The 17,756-nt window shown below is 45.1% G+C and overlaps 1 protein-coding gene and 2 non-coding genes across 4 annotated transcripts; all 3 read left to right on the forward strand.

Moving 5' to 3' along the window:
• The first annotated feature begins 8,171 nt into the window (after window positions 1-8,171).
• Window positions 8,172-13,539, forward strand: LOC149970646 (uncharacterized). Of its 2 annotated transcripts, none has more exons than XM_090227351.1 (2): window positions 8,172-9,962; window positions 12,516-13,539. In XM_090227351.1, the coding sequence occupies exon 1, from the start codon at window positions 8,532-8,534 to the stop codon at window positions 9,636-9,638; it is 1,107 nt and encodes a 368-aa protein (XP_090083477.1). In that variant the 5' UTR covers window positions 8,172-8,531; the 3' UTR covers window positions 9,639-9,962; window positions 12,516-13,539. The 2 variants fall into 2 exon arrangements, with proteins under 2 accessions (XP_090083477.1, XP_090083478.1); XM_090227352.1 differs by having other exon boundaries at window positions 8,327-9,966.
• LOC118945543 (U2 spliceosomal RNA) lies at window positions 13,510-13,692 on the forward strand. The gene has a single exon (XR_016493476.1). It is a non-coding gene; the product is annotated as a U2 spliceosomal RNA (small nuclear RNA).
• A 410-nt stretch (window positions 13,693-14,102) lies between these two features.
• Window positions 14,103-14,219, forward strand: LOC118945581 (U5 spliceosomal RNA). Its single transcript, XR_005040696.1, has one exon. It is a non-coding gene; the product is annotated as a U5 spliceosomal RNA (small nuclear RNA).
• The last annotated feature ends 3,537 nt before the right edge of the window (window positions 14,220-17,756 follow it).

A 17,756-nucleotide genomic window follows, 5' to 3' on the forward strand; every position in this document is an offset into this window, starting at 1 on the left:
CACAACAAACTATCTAGCACAGCACCAAACTAATCTTATCAACAATGGTAAGGGAATACCCCCCTGATTTGGACAAAAACAAATGGCGGAATATTGGCATTGGACAAACCATATACACGATGGCCAATACCACCCAATTTGGCGTTGATTCATGCAAAGTATATTGCAAATGCCATATGGCAATTGCCAATTGTAACACTTCAAAATTCCAATAGGGGGCGTGTGCGTTCCACCGGGGCTTTTCATATTGCAAATGGCACCCAAGTCAACATCCAAAAGCCAAAATTTGAAAAAAGAATAAAAAATAAATTAATTAAAACCCCTTAAAAAAGTGCTTTCTGGACCTTTTTTCGAAATTCTTTCGAGTTTTTTGTCAATTACACATGTGTAAGAACTGTATGAGTATACTTTTGTCATCATATATATATATTTTTTAAGTACATGCGCATAAGGCATATGTTTTGTCCATTTGCAATATGATTTCATAGGAAGTCAAAAGTCAAAAGTCAAAAATGTCAAAATTTGGTAAAAAACTTCACACATCCTTAAAAAAGTGCTTTCTGGACCGTTTTTCAAAATTCTTGCGATTTTTGTGTCAATTACACATGTATAAGAACTTTATCAACATACTTTAGTCATACTTTATTATCATATATATATATATTTTTTTACTTGTGCATAAGGCATATGTTTTCTCCATTTGGAATATGATTTCATAGGAAGTCAAAAGTCAAAAGTCAAAAATGTCAAAATTTGGTAAAAAACTTCATACATCCTTAAAAAAGTGCTTTCTGGACCTTTTTTCAAAATTCTTTCGATTTTTGTGTCAATAACACATGTATAAGAACTTTATCAACATACTTTAGTCATACTTAATTATCATATTTTTTTTACTTGTGCATAAGGCATATGTTTTCTCCATTTGCAATATGATGTCATAGGAAGTCAAAAGTAACGATTTTCCTCCGTGCAACTGATGATCTAAAATGTGCAACAACATTTTTTTGATTTTTTTTGTTTATGTTTCCTTACTTTTTCAAAGTCACTGTGCATTTGCAATATGTTTTAATGGGCAGGTACCATCACGAATTTGTCATGCTCAAAATTCAAACTTTACTTTGCTCAAACTATACCTTTGTCATCTTGTGATCTAAAATATGCAACTGGTTACCCAAAAAATTTGTTGATGTTTTTTTGTTTATGTTTCCTTACTTTTTCAAAGTCACTGTGCATTTGCAATATGTTTCAATGGGCAGGTACCATCACGAATTTGTCATGCTCAAAATTTTTTAGATGTATTTTTTTTTGTTTCCTTACTTTTTCAAAGTCACTGTGCATTTGCAATATGTTTTAATGGGCAGGTACCATCACGAATTTGTTTATGTTTCCTTACTTTTTCAAAGTCACTGTGCATTTGCAATATGTTTCAATGGGCAGGTACCATCACGAATTTGTCATGCTCAAAATTTTTTAGATGTATTTTTTTTTGTTTCCTTACTTTTTCAAAGTCACTGTGCATTTGCAATATGTTTTAATGGGCAGGTACCATCACGAATTTGTCATGCTCAAAATTCAAACTTTACTTTGCTCAAACTATACCTTTGTCATCTTGTGATCTAAAATATGCAACTGGTTACCCAAAAAATTTGTTGATGTTTTTTTGTTTATGTTTCCTTACTTTTTCAAAGTCACTGTGCATTTGCAATATGTTTCAATGGGCAGGTACCATCACGAATTTGTCATGCTCAAAATTTTTTAGATGTATTTTTTTTTGTTTCCTTACTTTTTCAAAGTCACTGTGCATTTGCAATATGTTTTAATGGGCAGGTACCATCACGAATTTGTTTATGTTTCCTTACTTTTTCAAAGTCACTGTGCATTTGCAATATGTTTCAATGGGCAGGTACCATCACGAATTTGTCATGCTCAAAATTTTTTAGATGTATTTTTTTTTGTTTCCTTACTTTTTCAAAGTCACTGTGCATTTGCAATATGTTTTAATGGGCAGGTACCATCACGAATTTGTCATGCTCAAAATTCAAACTTTACTTTGCTCAAACTATACCTTTGTCATCTTGTGATCTAAAATATGCAACTGGTTACCCAAAAAATTTGTTGATGTTTTTTTGTTTATGTTTCCTTACTTTTTCAAAGTCACTGTGCATTTGCAATATGTTTCAATGGGCAGGTACCATCACGAATTTGTCATGCTCAAAATTTTTTAGATGTATTTTTTTTTGTTTCCTTACTTTTTCAAAGTCACTGTGCATTTGCAATATGTTTTAATGGGCAGGTACCATCACGAATTTGTTTATGTTTCCTTACTTTTTCAAAGTCACTGTGCATTTGCAATATGTTTCAATGGGCAGGTACCATCACGAATTTGTCATGCTCAAAATTTTTTAGATGTATTTTTTTTTGTTTCCTTACTTTTTCAAAGTCACTGTGCATTTGCAATATGTTTTAATGGGCAGGTACCATCACGAATTTGTCATGCTCAAAATTCAAACTTTACTTTGCTCAAACTATACCTTTGTCATCTTGTGATCTAAAATATGCAACTGGTTACCCAAAAAATTTGTTGATGTTTTTTTGTTTATGTTTCCTTACTTTTTCAAAGTCACTGTGCATTTGCAATATGTTTCAATGGGCAGGTACCATCACGAATTTGTCATGCTCAAAATTTTTTAGATGTATTTTTTTTTGTTTCCTTACTTTTTCAAAGTCACTGTGCATTTGCAATATGTTTTAATGGGCAGGTACCATCACGAATTTGTTTATGTTTCCTTACTTTTTCAAAGTCACTGTGCATTTGCAATATGTTTCAATGGGCAGGTACCATCACGAATTTGTCATGCTCAAAATTTTTTAGATGTATTTTTTTTTGTTTCCTTACTTTTTCAAAGTCACTGTGCATTTGCAATATGTTTTAATGGGCAGGTACCATCACGAATTTGTCATGCTATAAATTCAAGCTTTACTTTGCTCAAACTATACCTTTGTCATCTTGTGATCTAAAATATGCAACTGGTTACCCAAAAAATTTGTTGATGTTTTTTTGTTTATGTTTCCTTACTTTTTCAAAGTCACTGTGCATTTTCAATATGTTTCAATGGGCAGGTACCATCACGAATATGTCATGCTCAAAATTTTTTAGATGTATTTTTTTTTGTTTCCTTACTTTTTCAAAGTCACTGTGCATTTGCAATATGTTTTAATGGGCAGGTACCATCACGAATTTGTTTATGTTTCCTTACTTTTTCAAAGTCACTGTGCATTTGCAATATGTTTCAATGGGCAGGTACCATCACGAATTTGTCATGCTCAAAATTTTTTAGATGTATTTTTTTTTGTTTCCTTACTTTTTCAAAGTCACTGTGCATTTGCAATATGTTTTAATGGGCAGGTACCATCACGAATTTGTCATGCTCAAAATTCAAGCTTGTGATCTAAAATATGCAGCTGGTTACCCAAAAAATTTTTGGATGTTTTTTTGTTTATGTTTCCTTACTTTTTCAAAGTCACTGTGCATTTGCAATATGTTTCAATGGGCAGGTACCATCACGAATTTGTCATGCTCAAAATTCAAGCTTTACTTTGCTCAAACTATACCTTTGTCATCTTGTGATCTAAAATATGCAACTGGTTACCCAAAAAATTTGTTGATGTTTTTTTGTTTATGTTTCCTGACTTTTTCAAAGTCACTGTGCATTTGCAATATGTTTCAATGGGCAGGTACCATCACGAATTTGTCATGCTCAAAATTTTTTAGATGTATTTTTTTTTGTTTCTTACTTTTTCAAAGTCACTGTGCATTTGCAATATGTTTTAATGGGCAGGTACCATCACGAATTTGTCATGCTCAAAATTCAAGCTTTACTTTGCTCAAACTATACCTTTGTCATCTTGTGATCTAAAATATGCAACTGGTTACCCAAAAAATTTGTTGATGTTTTTTTGTTTATGTTTCCTTACTTTTTCAAAGTCACTGTGCATTTGCAATATGTTTCAATGGGCAGGTACCATCACGAATTTGTCATGCTCAAAATTTTTTAGATGTATTTTTTTTTGTTTCCTTACTTTTTCAAAGTCACTGTGCATTTGCAATATGTTTTAATGGGCAGGTACCATCACAAATTTGTTTATGTTTCCTTACTTTTTCAAAGTCACTGTGCATTTGCAATATGTTTCAATGGGCAGGTACCATCACGAATTTGTCATGCTCAAAATTTTTTAGATGTATTTTTTTTTGTTTCTTACTTTTTCAAAGTCACTGTGCATTTGCAATATGTTTTAAAGGGCAGGTACCATCACGAATTTGTCATGCTCAAAATTCAAGCTTTACTTTGCTCAAACTATACCTTTGTCATCTTGTGATCTAAAATATGCAACTGGTTACCTAAAACATTTGTTGATGTTTTTTTGTTTATGTTTCCTTACTTTTTCAAAGTCACTGTGCATTTGCAATATGTTTCAATGGGCAGGTACCATCACGAATTTGTCATGCTCAAAATTTTTTAGATGTATTTTTTTTTGTTTCTTACTTTTTCAAAGTCACTGTGCATTTGCAATATGTTTTAATGGGCAGGTACCATCACGAATTTGTCATGCTATAAAAATCCTGCAGGAATGTGAAATTGACTGGCCCGATGAACTCGGGATGGCTTTGCAGTGATTCTGGGTCATCTCAATCGCTCGTTTGGGTTGATTTCAGAATGTCGCTTTTGGTGATGTTTTTTCACTATAGAATCATATTGCAAATGTACAAGAGTCAAGTGGACAAGAGTCCATCAGTCAATTAGATATCATTCTGACCACCAAACTGATACAAACTGACACCAAACCCACTTTTTCCAACTCGTTTAGTAGCCAACTATTACATACTTCAGAGCTGGCCCAAAATTCTCAACGCCTTCGGTTCAAACCATAAAAAAAACATAAAACACGTAGTTACGTTCTAGCTGCGGGTCCATTTCTTATGTTATGTGTTGGCCTAGCTGAGGCGACCCCGAATCCCAAGTTTCGGCTCGATAGGTCATTTGCTGTCCGAGAAAAACCCTAATTGGTGCTGAAAATCCACTATTTTCCATGACTTGCTACGGGGTCCTTGAATGAGCTATCGGACAGAAACGTTGGGGTCTGTCTATATGGGCCGAGACGTTCGCAATGCACCTAGTCTTGCGACTCTGGGACATTTCTAAATGTCGTCATTTTCGTGATGCAAAAATGAATTGAAGTTATTGCAAATGTACGAGGCTGTTTCTCGGTCCGAGAACCTTCTAGAGCCACGTAACTCACCACGCACCATCTACGGGAGGTCTAGAACAGGTTTCTAAAGTTTCGGAACTCTAGGTCCGACGGTTCTTTTTTAGCTCCAACAAAGCTAACTTTTGGAGCCACTGTCTGTCTCTACGCACCCCAATACGTCCCTCCTTCCAAGTTGTGTTTTAGTGTGATTTTTTTTTCCTTTGAATTTTTTTGGGAAAAATGACTGATTTACAGTTCATGGCGGTTGCCTAATCACATATATGAAGTTTTGGACAGATCTGACTTTTTTAACCCTTCGAAACAGCCCCTGAGACACCAATTATGGCACTTCCGGTTGGCACAGAAAGTTATAAATCAACACATATCCTCATTGGGGTATGCTGTTACAGAATCCTGAGTTTGAAGTCCTTACGTTAAGAATTTACTGATCTACACAGGGTTGAATGCACTATGTCTATCAAACTGCATGCAGTGTATGGGTAAACACTTTTAGGGGCATTTTAACCACTTCCGGTTGGTCCAGGAAGCTTAGAATCAACACAGGTAGACCTCATAGTGGCCTGATGGACTGGTACCGAAGACAGGTTCATACGGCATTCATAACCCACATAGGCCTCAGGTTGAAATTAGGGGTGCAGGCAATGTATTCCTATGGGGAGAGATGACACTGTAATCTGTGAGATCAAAAAACACTGTTTTACTGTTAAGGGTTAATGCCACACGGTCAAGGTTAGGCTTGTTCAGATCGGGAGGACCTTAGGAACATTCATGTGGTGGAATTGTGCTTCTCACCCTAACGGTTCTCTCACTGCCACCCAAAATCAAATGACATTGTGGTGCAGGCTTCATTTTGGGCCTTCTTTTTTTCAAGTTTGCTGCACTCAGAACGAGCTACGGTCAAGCGGGGCGTCTCCTTGAACTCGGCACAGTCTGGAGACTATGGTGATGCCATTTTTTGTGTTGATTTCAGAATGCCATTTTGGTGATGGTCCCTCTCCGTTTAAACATATTGCAAATGTACAAAAGTCAACTAGCAAGTCAGTGTCCATCAGTCAATTAGATGTCATTATGACACCAAATGCATATCAATTGACACCAAACCCACTTTTTCCTACTCATTTAGTAGCCAACTATCACATATGTCAGAGCAGGCCCATAATTCACAGCGCCTTCAGTTGAAAACATAATAAAAAGGTAAAACACATAGTTACGTTCTAGCTGCGGGTCCAGTTCGGACATTATGTGAAGTCCTATGTGAGGCGACCCCGAATCCTGAGTTTCGGCTCGATAGGTCATTTGGTGTCCGAGAAAAACCCTAATTGGTGCTGAAAATCCTCTTATTTCCATGCCTTGCTACGGGGTCCTTGAACAAGCTATCGGACAGAAACGTTGGGGTCCGTCTCTATGGGCCGAGCCGGTTTCAACGCACCTAGCCTTGCGTCTCTGAGACGTTTCTAAACGTCGTCATTTTCGTGATGCAAAAATGAATTGAAGTTATTGCAAATGTACGAGGCTGTTTCTCGGTCCGAGAACCGTCTAGAGCCACGTAACTCACCACGCACCATCGACCGGAGGTCTAGAACAGGTTTCTAACGTTTCGGAACTCTAGGTCCGACCGTTCTTTTTTAGCTCGAACAAAGCTAACTATTGCAGCCACTGTCTGTCTCTACGCACCCCAATACGTCCCTCCATCCAAGTTGTGTTTTAGTGCAATTTTTTTTTCCTTTGATTTTTTTGGGGAGAAATGACTGATTTACAGTTCATGGGGGTTGCCTAATCACATATATGAAGTTTTGGACAGATCTGAATTTTTTAACCCTTCGAAACAGCCCCTGAGACACCAATTATGGCACTTCCGGTTGGCACAGGAAGCTATAAATCACCACATGTCTTGATTGACATGGCCACTTACAGAATCCCGAGTTTTAAGTCTTTACGTTAAGAATTGACTGATCTACACAGGGTTGAATGCACTATGTCTATCAAACTGCAGGCAGTTTGTATTCATGTGGTGGAATTTTTCTTTCCACCCTAACGGTTCTCTCACTGTCACTCAAAAGCAAATGACATTGTGGTGCAGGCTTCATTTTGGGCCTACTATTCTAATGGTCGGTTATTGTGTTATTTCAGAAAATCATAGAAAATCACAGAAATGTCGCAGAGCTCCGCAGCACACTTTAAAAAGATTTGTATGAACACCCTGCAACTGGATCTGTAACCGTTGAAAAAAAAAAACGCCTATTTGTGACCATCACCAATTTGTCATTGTTCCGTTTCTCTTAAATGACGATAGATAAATGGCTGGTTCTTTTTTTATTGACACCGGAGTCTCCTTGGCTTTGACCTGAAGTGGAAAAATAATTTTTCTACTTCCATTTTAAGCCTTTAATCCCAGAAAAATGGCCGTAACTCAAAAACCGTCGAGGCCTAGACGCCATCCCGTTCGGGGACAACTGCCCGTTACGCCAACCCTACGCTCGCCAAGTTTCGGCTTCGAAATATTTTCAGTTTTTGAGATAAGGCCCCGTCGCGATTCGTGATGTTTTGCCAAATTGCCATATGATTCCGTATGCCATCTGGTGGGAGTGTCCGGGACGGCGGAAAAACGGTCCGAAACTTGTTTTTTTTTAAAAACGGAAACCGAACGTCCGACAAAGTTCATTCGATGACTTCCCGGTAGGTCCGGCCCTACCGAACGGCCCGACGCCGACCGCGAATTTTACAAACGATGTCGGACGTCCGGTAAGGGACCGTACATTTGCAATATGGACTTTCTCACTGATCATACACGAAATGCCGAAATGTTCCCTTAAGGTATGTTGATAAGATTAGTTTGTTGTGTGTCCCGTGGTACTGGTAGGCCCTGTTCAGCACAGTCTGGCTGAGCCTGCTAGTTCCTTGGCTGTTTTACACCCCTTCCTCTCCCTTTCCCCTTCCCTTCCCCCTCCCCTCCCCTCTCACTGGTGTTGGGCTGTAAAGGGAGTGGGCCTCCATCATGTCAGCAGCACAGGCTGGCATGAGGAGGCACCATGCAGTGCGCCTCCTTCTAAAGGAGAGGGGAGGAAAAATAATGGAGCTATCCCGATTGGATTTCTCCAGAAAATTCCTCCAGAAAGAGCTCGGCTTTCATCCCGCAGGTAAACTGCATCTTAGCCCTCCCCTATAGGAAGGGCTTCGATGTCAGTTTTGCCAACGCCAGCTTGCTGAGGGAGTTCTGGGGGAAACTCCAGAACGCCCTGAACACCCAGGGGTCCCTCACAGCGATGTTTGAGGTGACCAAGCTGACGGATAATAGCATTAAAACCGTTATTGTCCGTATGTACAATGAAACCGTACAGCCGGAGGACGTTGCAGTATGGCTGGGCAGGTACTGCAACGTGAAGGGTCCCCTGATCCAGGTAAAAGACCTTGATGGGATCTGGACAGGAGCCTGGAGGGTCACTGTCCAGCAAAGGGAGGACCCTGGGGGCTATGATGGGTTGAAAGCCATCCCATCCACCATAGTCCTCGGAGAGAACAGGGGCCATGTTCACTACCAGGACCAGCCCAAGCTGTGCCGTAAGTGTGGTGAACATGGCCACCTTGCAGACGCCTGTCAGAAGGTTGTCTGCATGAAGTGCCGGGAGGTGGGCCACCGCTACGAGGAGTGCACGAACGGAAGGTCGTGCAACCTCTGTAGCGAGCGGTCCCACCTCATCCGCGACTGCCCCTCCTCCTGGGCCAACAGGGCCAAGGCTGGAAGGAGGGAGTGGGCGGCCGCGGACCGGGCTTTCGAGCGCCAGAGGGCTGGAACGGCAGTTGCCGAGGTGGTAGTGGAGGAGCCGGTGGTGGAGGAGGAGGCAGTAGTGGAGCCGGTAGTGGTGGTAGAGGAGACAGTGGTGGAGCCGGTGTTGGTGGCTGTAGTGGAGGGCGCGGAAGGTGCAGTGGTGGAAGAAGTGGGAGGAGAGGACAAAACCCTCCCCACCCCAATCCCCCTGCCCCAGACTAATGTGACCCCTGAAGGAGAAAGGGCCGAGAAAGACGGCTCCGGAGAGATGTACAGCGAAAGCTCCCCAAGTGGGTCAGACATCATAGGGTCGGTGTCGGAAAGCACCATGGAGACTGTGTCAGAAGGTACGGGAGAGGAGGGGGAGAGTCTGAAGGAACACCTCCCCCTACGTAAAAGAAACGCTGAGGAGCTCTCTGACCCCGAACAGGGTGAGGAGAAAAAGGGAAAGGTGGAGTGGGAGAGCTCCCAGGGGGAGGAAGAACCCAGAACCTTCCCCTCTAACTCCCCCAATCAAGTCTCCTTTTTAAGTCCTGTTTTAACCTCCTCTCCCTTCCAAACCCCCTTACCCCGGAGGGAGAGAGAGAAAGTCCCTGAAGACTAACCCCCTTTTAACTTTTCAATGGCTTTTCTTCTAGCACTGTTTTTACTCACCCCTTTTATGGCTTTTAAAATCACCACTATAAACGTGAGGAGCGTAAAGACAGCAACAAGAGCACAGTCGGTTTTATCCTTTTTAGAAAGGTTTAACTCTGATGTGTTTTTACTACAGGAGTGTGGTCTACCCTTTTTATCCTCTTACAGGAAATGGGAGGACAAGTGGCGGCACGGGCCCTCCATTTGGAGTGGTTCCAATTTTAACAAGAACGACAGTGTTGCCATTTTAATCAAGACCCCACAGGTGGTGGTGAAGGGGAGCACAGTGGTGGTAGGTGGGCGTGCTCTTTTAGCCAACTGTACTTTTATGGGGAGGGATTTTAACGTGCTAAACGTGTATGGTTTTAACGATAAACATGACCGGTGTGCACTTTTAGAGGACCTGCAGTCCCACATGCTAGGGAGGGATCCTCTAGTGGTGGGTGGGGATTTTAATTGTGTTTTAAGCAGAGCAGACAGGAGAGGGGCAGGAGGGGATTTTAAGGTAGACAGGTCAAGTGTTTTATTGCAAGGGCTGTGCAGGGATTTTAAACTGACTGACTGTTTTAAAACCCTGCATCCAAGAGAGGAGGGCTTCACCTGGACCAGTGGTGATGGCACCAGAGCCTCTCGCATTGATTATCTGTTTACCCGGGACTGTCCCCCAACTGATGCTAGAATAACCCCTGCTTTCTTCTTAGACCACGTAATGCTGACGTGCACCCTTTCACTATCTTCGGGTGTGACTGTGGGAAGAGGGCCCTGGAAACTGAACTGCTCCCTTCTAGAAGATGATAGAGTAGTTAGTCAGTACAGAGAGCAGTTCAGCCAGTGGCAGACGCTACAGGACTTCTTTGACACGCGAGCACAGTGGTGGGAAATGGTGAAGGGAAGGACAAGGACCTTCTTTAGAGAGATAGGAATGGAAAAAAGCAGAGAAAAAGATAAGACGCATGGTGGGACTGCAAAAGCGACTGGAAAGGTATTTTAACCTATGCCAACAGGGCCTTGATTTTAACCAAGAAATTAAAGAAGTAAAGAAGGAAATGGCACTTTTAGCAGAACAGAGAAGCAAGGGGGTTATTTTAAGAAGCAAGGAAAGGGAATTAGAAGAGGGGGAGAAGTGCACTAGGTACTTTTTTAAGAAAATAATTAGTAAGGGTAGGATTATGACAGGATTGAGAAACAAGGACGGGGTTTTAAAAACAGACACAGAGGGAATAAAGGAAGTGGTCGAGGACTTTTATGGGGAACTGTTTGGGGTAAAAGATGTGTGCGAGGGAACAATGGGGGACCTTTTAACATACATCGACAAGACCTTACCCAATACAGACGACCTGAAAAAAGACCTGACGAGGACAGAAATCGACCAAGGACTGAAACGTTTTAAGAGGGGTAAATCACCGGGGGAGGACGGCCTCCCTTTTGAGTTTTATCTGACCTTTTGGGATGTTTTAGCCGACGAACTTCTGACTGTTTTTACTGACTTCGAACACCTCGACAGACTACCCGACAGTTTTAGAGTGGGGATCGTGACTCTTTTACACAAGAAAAACGACAGGACGGACCTGAAAAACTGGAGACCGATTACCCTTTTAAACTTTGATTGTAAACTTTTTACCAAGGTTTTAACACTCAGAATGTCTTCTGTTTTAGGGGAGGTGTTCCACCCGGACCAAACCTGTGCCGTGCCCGGAAGGAAGATCACGGACAGCCTGATACTGATCCGAGATGCCATCTGTTATGCGAGAGCCAGAAACATGCGGCTTGTAGTCCTAAATTTAGATTTTGAAAAAGCCTTTGATCGGGTCTCGCACCAGTACCTCTTTAAGGTACTGCAAAAAATGGGTTTCCCAGACAGGTTCTTAGCTTGGGTGGGACCATCAAAATCCTTGTAAATGGGCATCTGTCAAAAGCAGTGGGAGTACACTGCGGCGTCCGTCAGGGCTGTCCGTTATCTCCCCTTCTGTTCGTGGCCTGTATTGAACCACTGGCACAGGTCTTGAGAAGGGACCAAGGGATCAGTGGGGTGGGTATCCCGGGGAGTGGGGGGATGACCGCCAAGTGCGTCTTTTACATGGACGACGTCAACATTTTATGTACCGACCTTTTATCCGTCGACAGGACTCTGGACAGGACTGACTGGTACGGACGAGCCTCTGGGGCGAGACTGAACAGAGACAAGACAGAGGCCCAATTCTTCGGACCGTGGGCAGACCCAGACTTGACCAGACTACCTCTGACAGTTAAACTGACGGACATAAGGGTACTGGGGGTAAAGTTTGACCGGGGGGGAGGAGGGAGCGGTAACTGGAGTGGAATCCTGGGGACGGTAAGACAGAGACTGGGTTTTTGGGGACTACGACAGCTGACTTTTGAGGGCAAGGTTTTAATCAGTAAAGCTGTGATTTTACCTGTGCTTTTATTAATCAGTTCTGTTTTTATCCCCCCTCGAAGTAGTATTTTAGACCTGGAGCGGATGCTTTTTTACTTCCTGTGGGGAGGCAAGTGGGAGAGGCTGAGGAGGGAGGTGGTCAAGAGGCCCAGGTCCAAGGGGGGGAAAGGCTTGCCTGACCTCTACTTGTTCCTGGGCAGCCGCTACACAGCGTTACATCTGACTCTTGCCACCTCCCCGGTCAACAACAAGACCCAGGCCCTCGCACGGTTCTGGCTGGGATCTTACCTCAGGACTCTGAGGCTGATCCCAGTCGACCTGCGAGCCCCAGTCTCTTTCCTGCTACCCCCGCACTACGTCCAGCTCCAGAAGTTTTTAAGACATTTTAAACTGGAAAAAGAAACAGTCACGGTCTTAACAAAACACCGCTCTCTTCTCTCTCTTGTGCAGGATCGGGAACCAGTGTGTCCAGTGCGCGGGCTCGCTATAGGTGAGCCCACAACGGTTTGGCGCAACGTGGCCCATCCTGCTCTCCTGAATCGGCATCGGGACCTGTCCTGGATGGTCGCCCACGAGATCCTCCCGGTCAGGGCCGTTATGCACTCACGGGGCATGGCGAGGACATCCGCGTGCCCCCGACCAGGCTGCGGCCAAGAAGAGTCGGTGAGGCACATGCTCTGGGAGTGCAGAGCCGCCAGGGACCTGTGGAAGGAAGCAGGCCCCCTGATCACCTCGTGTCTGCCAGCAGGGGAGGACCTAACACCTCAGCTCGTGCTGTATGGGGTGGGCCGAAGGCCCATTCCATCGAAGGCCTTCACCAAGCTCTGGCCCACCCTCACGTGCCTGAAGGAAGCACTGTGGTCCTCCCGTAACCTGCTGGTAGCGAAAAACGTAGAGACCACCCCCCAGGCAGTGGCCATGGTAGCCACGGAAGCCCTGGGGTGGTACGGAAGGAAGGGGGCCTCGACCCCAGGCGAAGGGTCCCCCACAACACCCTAGGTCCCGCGGCCACGGCCTGACAGCGCTGCGGCGCCTAGGGCGATGCGCCTAGGGGAGGGATCTCCTCTGGGCCCCGAAGGACGGGACGATGATCTATTCAGAAGAGCAGGATGAGGTGAGCTTGATAAAGACTCACCCCCCTCCTGTACAAGGGACTGAAGACAGCCTTTTAACAAAGTGACTTTTTAACATGGTTTTTCATGTCTTAAAAATGTTTTACCTTTGTTAGATCATTAGTACACATTTTAAATGGCTTTTACAGATTTGATGTTTTTACAAGGAAAGTACTTTTATCCATGGTTGTTTTCATTGGTTTTAACAACATGTACTTTTTAACAAATTTAAATGTAACTTTCAAATGCTGTGTTTTATGCTTTGTTGCCGTTTTTATGTGTATCAATGATGTAAAAAATGTATGAGCTGTTTTTAAAGGAAATGTATCAATAAAACTTTTCCAAAAAAAAAAAAAAAAAAATCTGTTCTTATCAGTTTAATATCTGATACGTCCCCCATCGGGGGACTACATATTAAATGGATTTTTCGAACAGGGAGTCGGAAATGGGGCTTGCTCCGTCCGCTCCACGCATCGACCCGGTATTGCAGTACCTCCGGGAACGGTGCAACACTTTTCTCCCGTTGTCAAGGAAAAATGCACATTCACAAAGCTATGTTAACAGCTGGCTAGCTAGCTAGCTAGCTAGCTGGCTAGCAGAAGAAGAGAAGGAAAGAAACATTCAAACTGAAAGAAAGGCGAAGCGCCCTTCAATGGGGTCCCCCGTTTCCCGCCATTTTACTTAAAAAAAAAAAAAAAAGAATTGGGGCCAGGATTGTGTGTGTGTGTGTGTCTCTCTCTCTCTCTCTCGCTCTCTCTCTCTCTCTCTCTCTCTCTCTCTCTCTCTGTGCCTCTGTGTCTGTGACCTTCTTTTTATCCACAGACAGCCCTCGAAAACTTGGAAGAGTGGGTTCCGGGAGCACCCGCGGGAACCCTGCCTAGAGTGCACAGAGTGTGTCTCGGGCCCCGACCTCTTGACTTCCATATGACTCTGGTTTCTCTTCATTACGCACAAGCCTTTCGCCTTTTACTAAAGACTTCCGTGGAGAGGAACACTTACGAGTTCAACGTATTTTTGGAGCGGCTTTGCTTCTTGCAGAGCCCGGTATCTTGTTTCAAGAGAAATTGACAGAGATGGGCCAGGATAGTGACTTAAAGACGCATTAGCGACTTTTTCCAAAAAACACCTGCCTGTTTGTTGCCAGGGAAACGGTGGGTGGGTGGGTGGGTGGGTGGGTGGGTGGTTGGGTGGTTGAGTGAGTGGGGGTTGGAGGGAGAGAGGAGCTGGCTTTTGCCAACCCACCCGCTGAGGTCTGTCGAGACCCCCGGGGGTCCGGCGGTTTCAGGGTTCCATTTGTGGGTTATCGCTTCTCAGCCTTTTGGCTAAGATCACGTGCATTGTCCTTGACAGTGCTTGATCAGAGAAGCGATCGCAGGCCGGAGGGCGCCCGGGAGATTGTGCTATTTACTTTTGTTTAAAATCATTATTGTATTGTTTCACTATTATTTTTGTCCTGGGTTAGGTGGTGGGTCTGGTGGTGGACTACAGGTGCACCAGCACCTGTAGGGTGAGTTTAAAGGCCCTCTGGTCCTTTTCTTTCTTACTTAATTTAAATTTCAGTTTCCCCTTGTTTGTCCTGTTTTGTACCTCTCCTCCCCCTTGTATCCTACCCTCCCCCCCTTCAATTATTTCCTACTGTTTTTAGTTTTGTGTTGCCTGCTAGCCGGAGGGGCTTTCTGGCTTGTTGGAACGCTAGCCTCCTGGCCCTTTAGGCGTGGCAGGCATTGCATTGTTGTGTGTTTGTCTGACCGTGTTTTCCCATCCACCTTGTACTTGCTAGTTCACCCCCTAAATTGCCTTTTGTCTCTGTTTCTTGTCTTGTGTTGTCAACTGGGGGACCTTTGGCCTGCCGGCTTGCTAGCTGGTTGGCTTGACCTGGTCTGCTGGTGAGGCTTGCTAGCTGGTTGGCTTGGCCTGGCCTACTGGTGAGGCTTGCTAGCTGGTTGGCTTGGCCTGGCCTACTGGTGAGGCTTGCTTGCTAGCTGGTTGGCTTGGCCTGGCCTACTGGTGAGGCTTGCTTGCTAGCTGGTTGGCTTGGCCTGGCCTGCTGGTGAGGCCTGCTAGCTCTCTCGGCCCTCAAGTTTGGCAGGTGTTGTGTTGGTCAGTATTCCTTTTTGTTATCCCCTTAATTCCCCTTACCTAAATTTGTTTGTTTGTTAGTGTCCCCCCCCCCCCCCCGTTTTTGTTTGTTTTGTTCATTATTGTCCTTCCCCTTCGTGCCTAAAAAATTACACACAAAAAAAAATAAAAAATCCCTCCTTGTGTCCCTCCCCATTGTTGATAAGATTAGTTTGGTGCTGTGCTAGATAGTTTGTTGTGTGTCCCGTGGTACTGGTAGGCCCTGTTCAGCACAGTCTGGCTGAGCCTGCTAGTTCCTTGGCTGTTTTACACCCCTTCCTCTCCCTTTCCCCTTCCCTTCCCCCTCCCCTCCCCTCCCCTCCCCTCTCACTGGTGTTGGGCTGTAAAGGGAGTGGGCCTCCATCATGTCAGCAGCACAGGCTGGCATGAGGAGGCACCATGCAGTGCGCCTCCTTCTAAAGGAGAGGGGAGGAAAAATAATGGAGCTATCCCGATTGGATTTCTCCAGAAAATTCCTCCAGAAAGAGCTCGGCTTTCATCCCGCGCAGGTAAACTGCATCTTAGCCCTCCCCTATAGGAAGGGCTTCGATGTCAGTTTTGCCAACGCCAGCTTCCTGAGGGAGTTCTGGGGGAAACTCCAGAACGCCCTGGACACCCAGGGGTCCCTCACAGCGATGTTTGAGGTGACCAAGCTGACGGATAATAGCATTAAAACCGTTATTGTCCGTATGTACAATGAAACCGTACAGCCGGAGGACGTTGCAGTATGGCTGGGCAGGTACTGCAACGTGAAGGGTCCCCTGATCCAGGTAAAAGACCTGGATGGGATCTGGACAGGGGCCTGGAGGGTCACTGTCCAGCAAAGGGAGGACCCTGGGGGCTATGGTGGGTTGAAAGCCATCCCATCCACCATAGTCCTCGGAGAGAACAGGGGCCATGTTCACTACCAGGACCAGCCCAAGCTGTGCCGTAAGTGTGGTGAACATGGCCACCTTGCAGACGCCTGTCAGAAGGTCGTCTGCATGAAGTGCCGGGAGGTGGGCCACCGCTACGAGGAGTGCACGAACGGAAGGTCGTGCAACCTCTGTGGCGAGCGGTCCCAACTCATCCGCGACTGCCCCTCCTCCTGGGCCAACAGGGCCAAGGCTGGAAGGAGGGAGTGGGCGGCCGCGGACCGGGCTTTCGAGCGCCAGAGGGCTGGAACGGCAGTTGCCGAGGTGGTAGCGGAGGAGCTGGTGGTGGAGGAGGAGGCAGTAGTGGAGCCGGTAGTGGTGGTAGAGGAGACAGTGGTGGAGCCGGTGGTGGTGGCTGTAGTGGAGGGCGCGGAAGGTGCAGTGGTGGAAGAAGTGGGAGGAGAGGACAAAACCCTCCCCACCCCAATCCCCCTGCCCCAGACTAATGTGACCCCTGAAGGAGAAAGGGCCGAGAAAGACGGCTCCGGAGAGATGTTCAGCGAAAGCTCCCCAAGTGGGTCAGACATCATAGGGTCGGTGTCGGAAAGCACCATGGAGACTGTGTCAGAAGGTACGGGAGAGGAGGGGGAGAGTCTGAAGGAACACCTCCCCGTACGTAAAATAAACGCTGAGGAGCTCTCTGACCCCGAACAGGGTGAGGAGAAAAAGGGAAAGGTGGAGTGGGAGAGCTCCCAGGGGGAGGAAGAACCCAGAACCTTCCCCTCCAACTCCCCCAATCAAGTCTCCTTTTTAAGTCCTGTTTTAACCTCCTCTCCCTTCCAAACCCCCTTACCCCGGAGGGAGAGAGAGAAAGTCCCTGAAGACTAACCCCCTTTTAACTTTTCAATGGCTTTTCTTCTAGCACTGTTTTTACTCACCCCTTTTATGGCTTTTAAAATCACCACTATAAACGTGAGGAGCGTAAAGACAGCAACAAGAGCACAGTCGGTTTTATCCTTTTTAGAAAGGTTTAACTCTGATGTGTTTTTACTACAGGAGTGTGGTCTACCCTTTTTATCCTCTTACAGGAAATGGGAGGACAAGTGGCGGCACGGGCCCTCCATTTGGAGTGGTTCCAATTTTAACAAGAACGACGGTGTTGCCATTTTAATCAAGACCCCACAGGTGGTGGTGAAGGGGAGCACGGTGGTGGTAGGTGGGCGTGCTCTTTTAGCCAACTGTACTTTTATGGGGAGGGATTTTAACGTGCTAAACGTGTATGGTTTTAACGATAAACATGACCGGTGTGCACTTTTAGAGGACCTGCAGTCCCACATGCTAGGGAGGGATCCTCTAGTGGTGGGTGGGGATTTTAATTGTGTTTTAAGCAGAGCAGACAGGAGAGGGGCAGGAGGGGATTTTAAGGTAGAAAGGTCAAGTGTTTTATTGCAAGGGCTCTGCAGGGATTTTAAACTGACTGACTGTTTTAAAACCCTGCATCCAAGAGAGGAGGGCTTCACCTGGACCAGTGGTGATGGCACCAGAGCCTCTCGCATTGATTATCTGTTTACCCGGGACTGTCCCCCAACTGATGCTAGAATAACCCC

Source organism: Oncorhynchus mykiss, chromosome 29, assembly GCF_057628025.1.
Source record: "Oncorhynchus mykiss isolate SJ-2025 chromosome 29, ASM5762802v1, whole genome shotgun sequence".
Classification (NCBI taxonomy): domain Eukaryota; kingdom Metazoa; phylum Chordata; class Actinopteri; order Salmoniformes; family Salmonidae; genus Oncorhynchus; species Oncorhynchus mykiss.

Excerpts from the sequence above, each read along its gene's own strand:
- LOC149970646 (XM_090227351.1), top strand. The coding sequence starts at position 8,532 with ATGTTTGAGGTGACCAAGCTGACGGATAATAGCATTAAAACCGTTATT.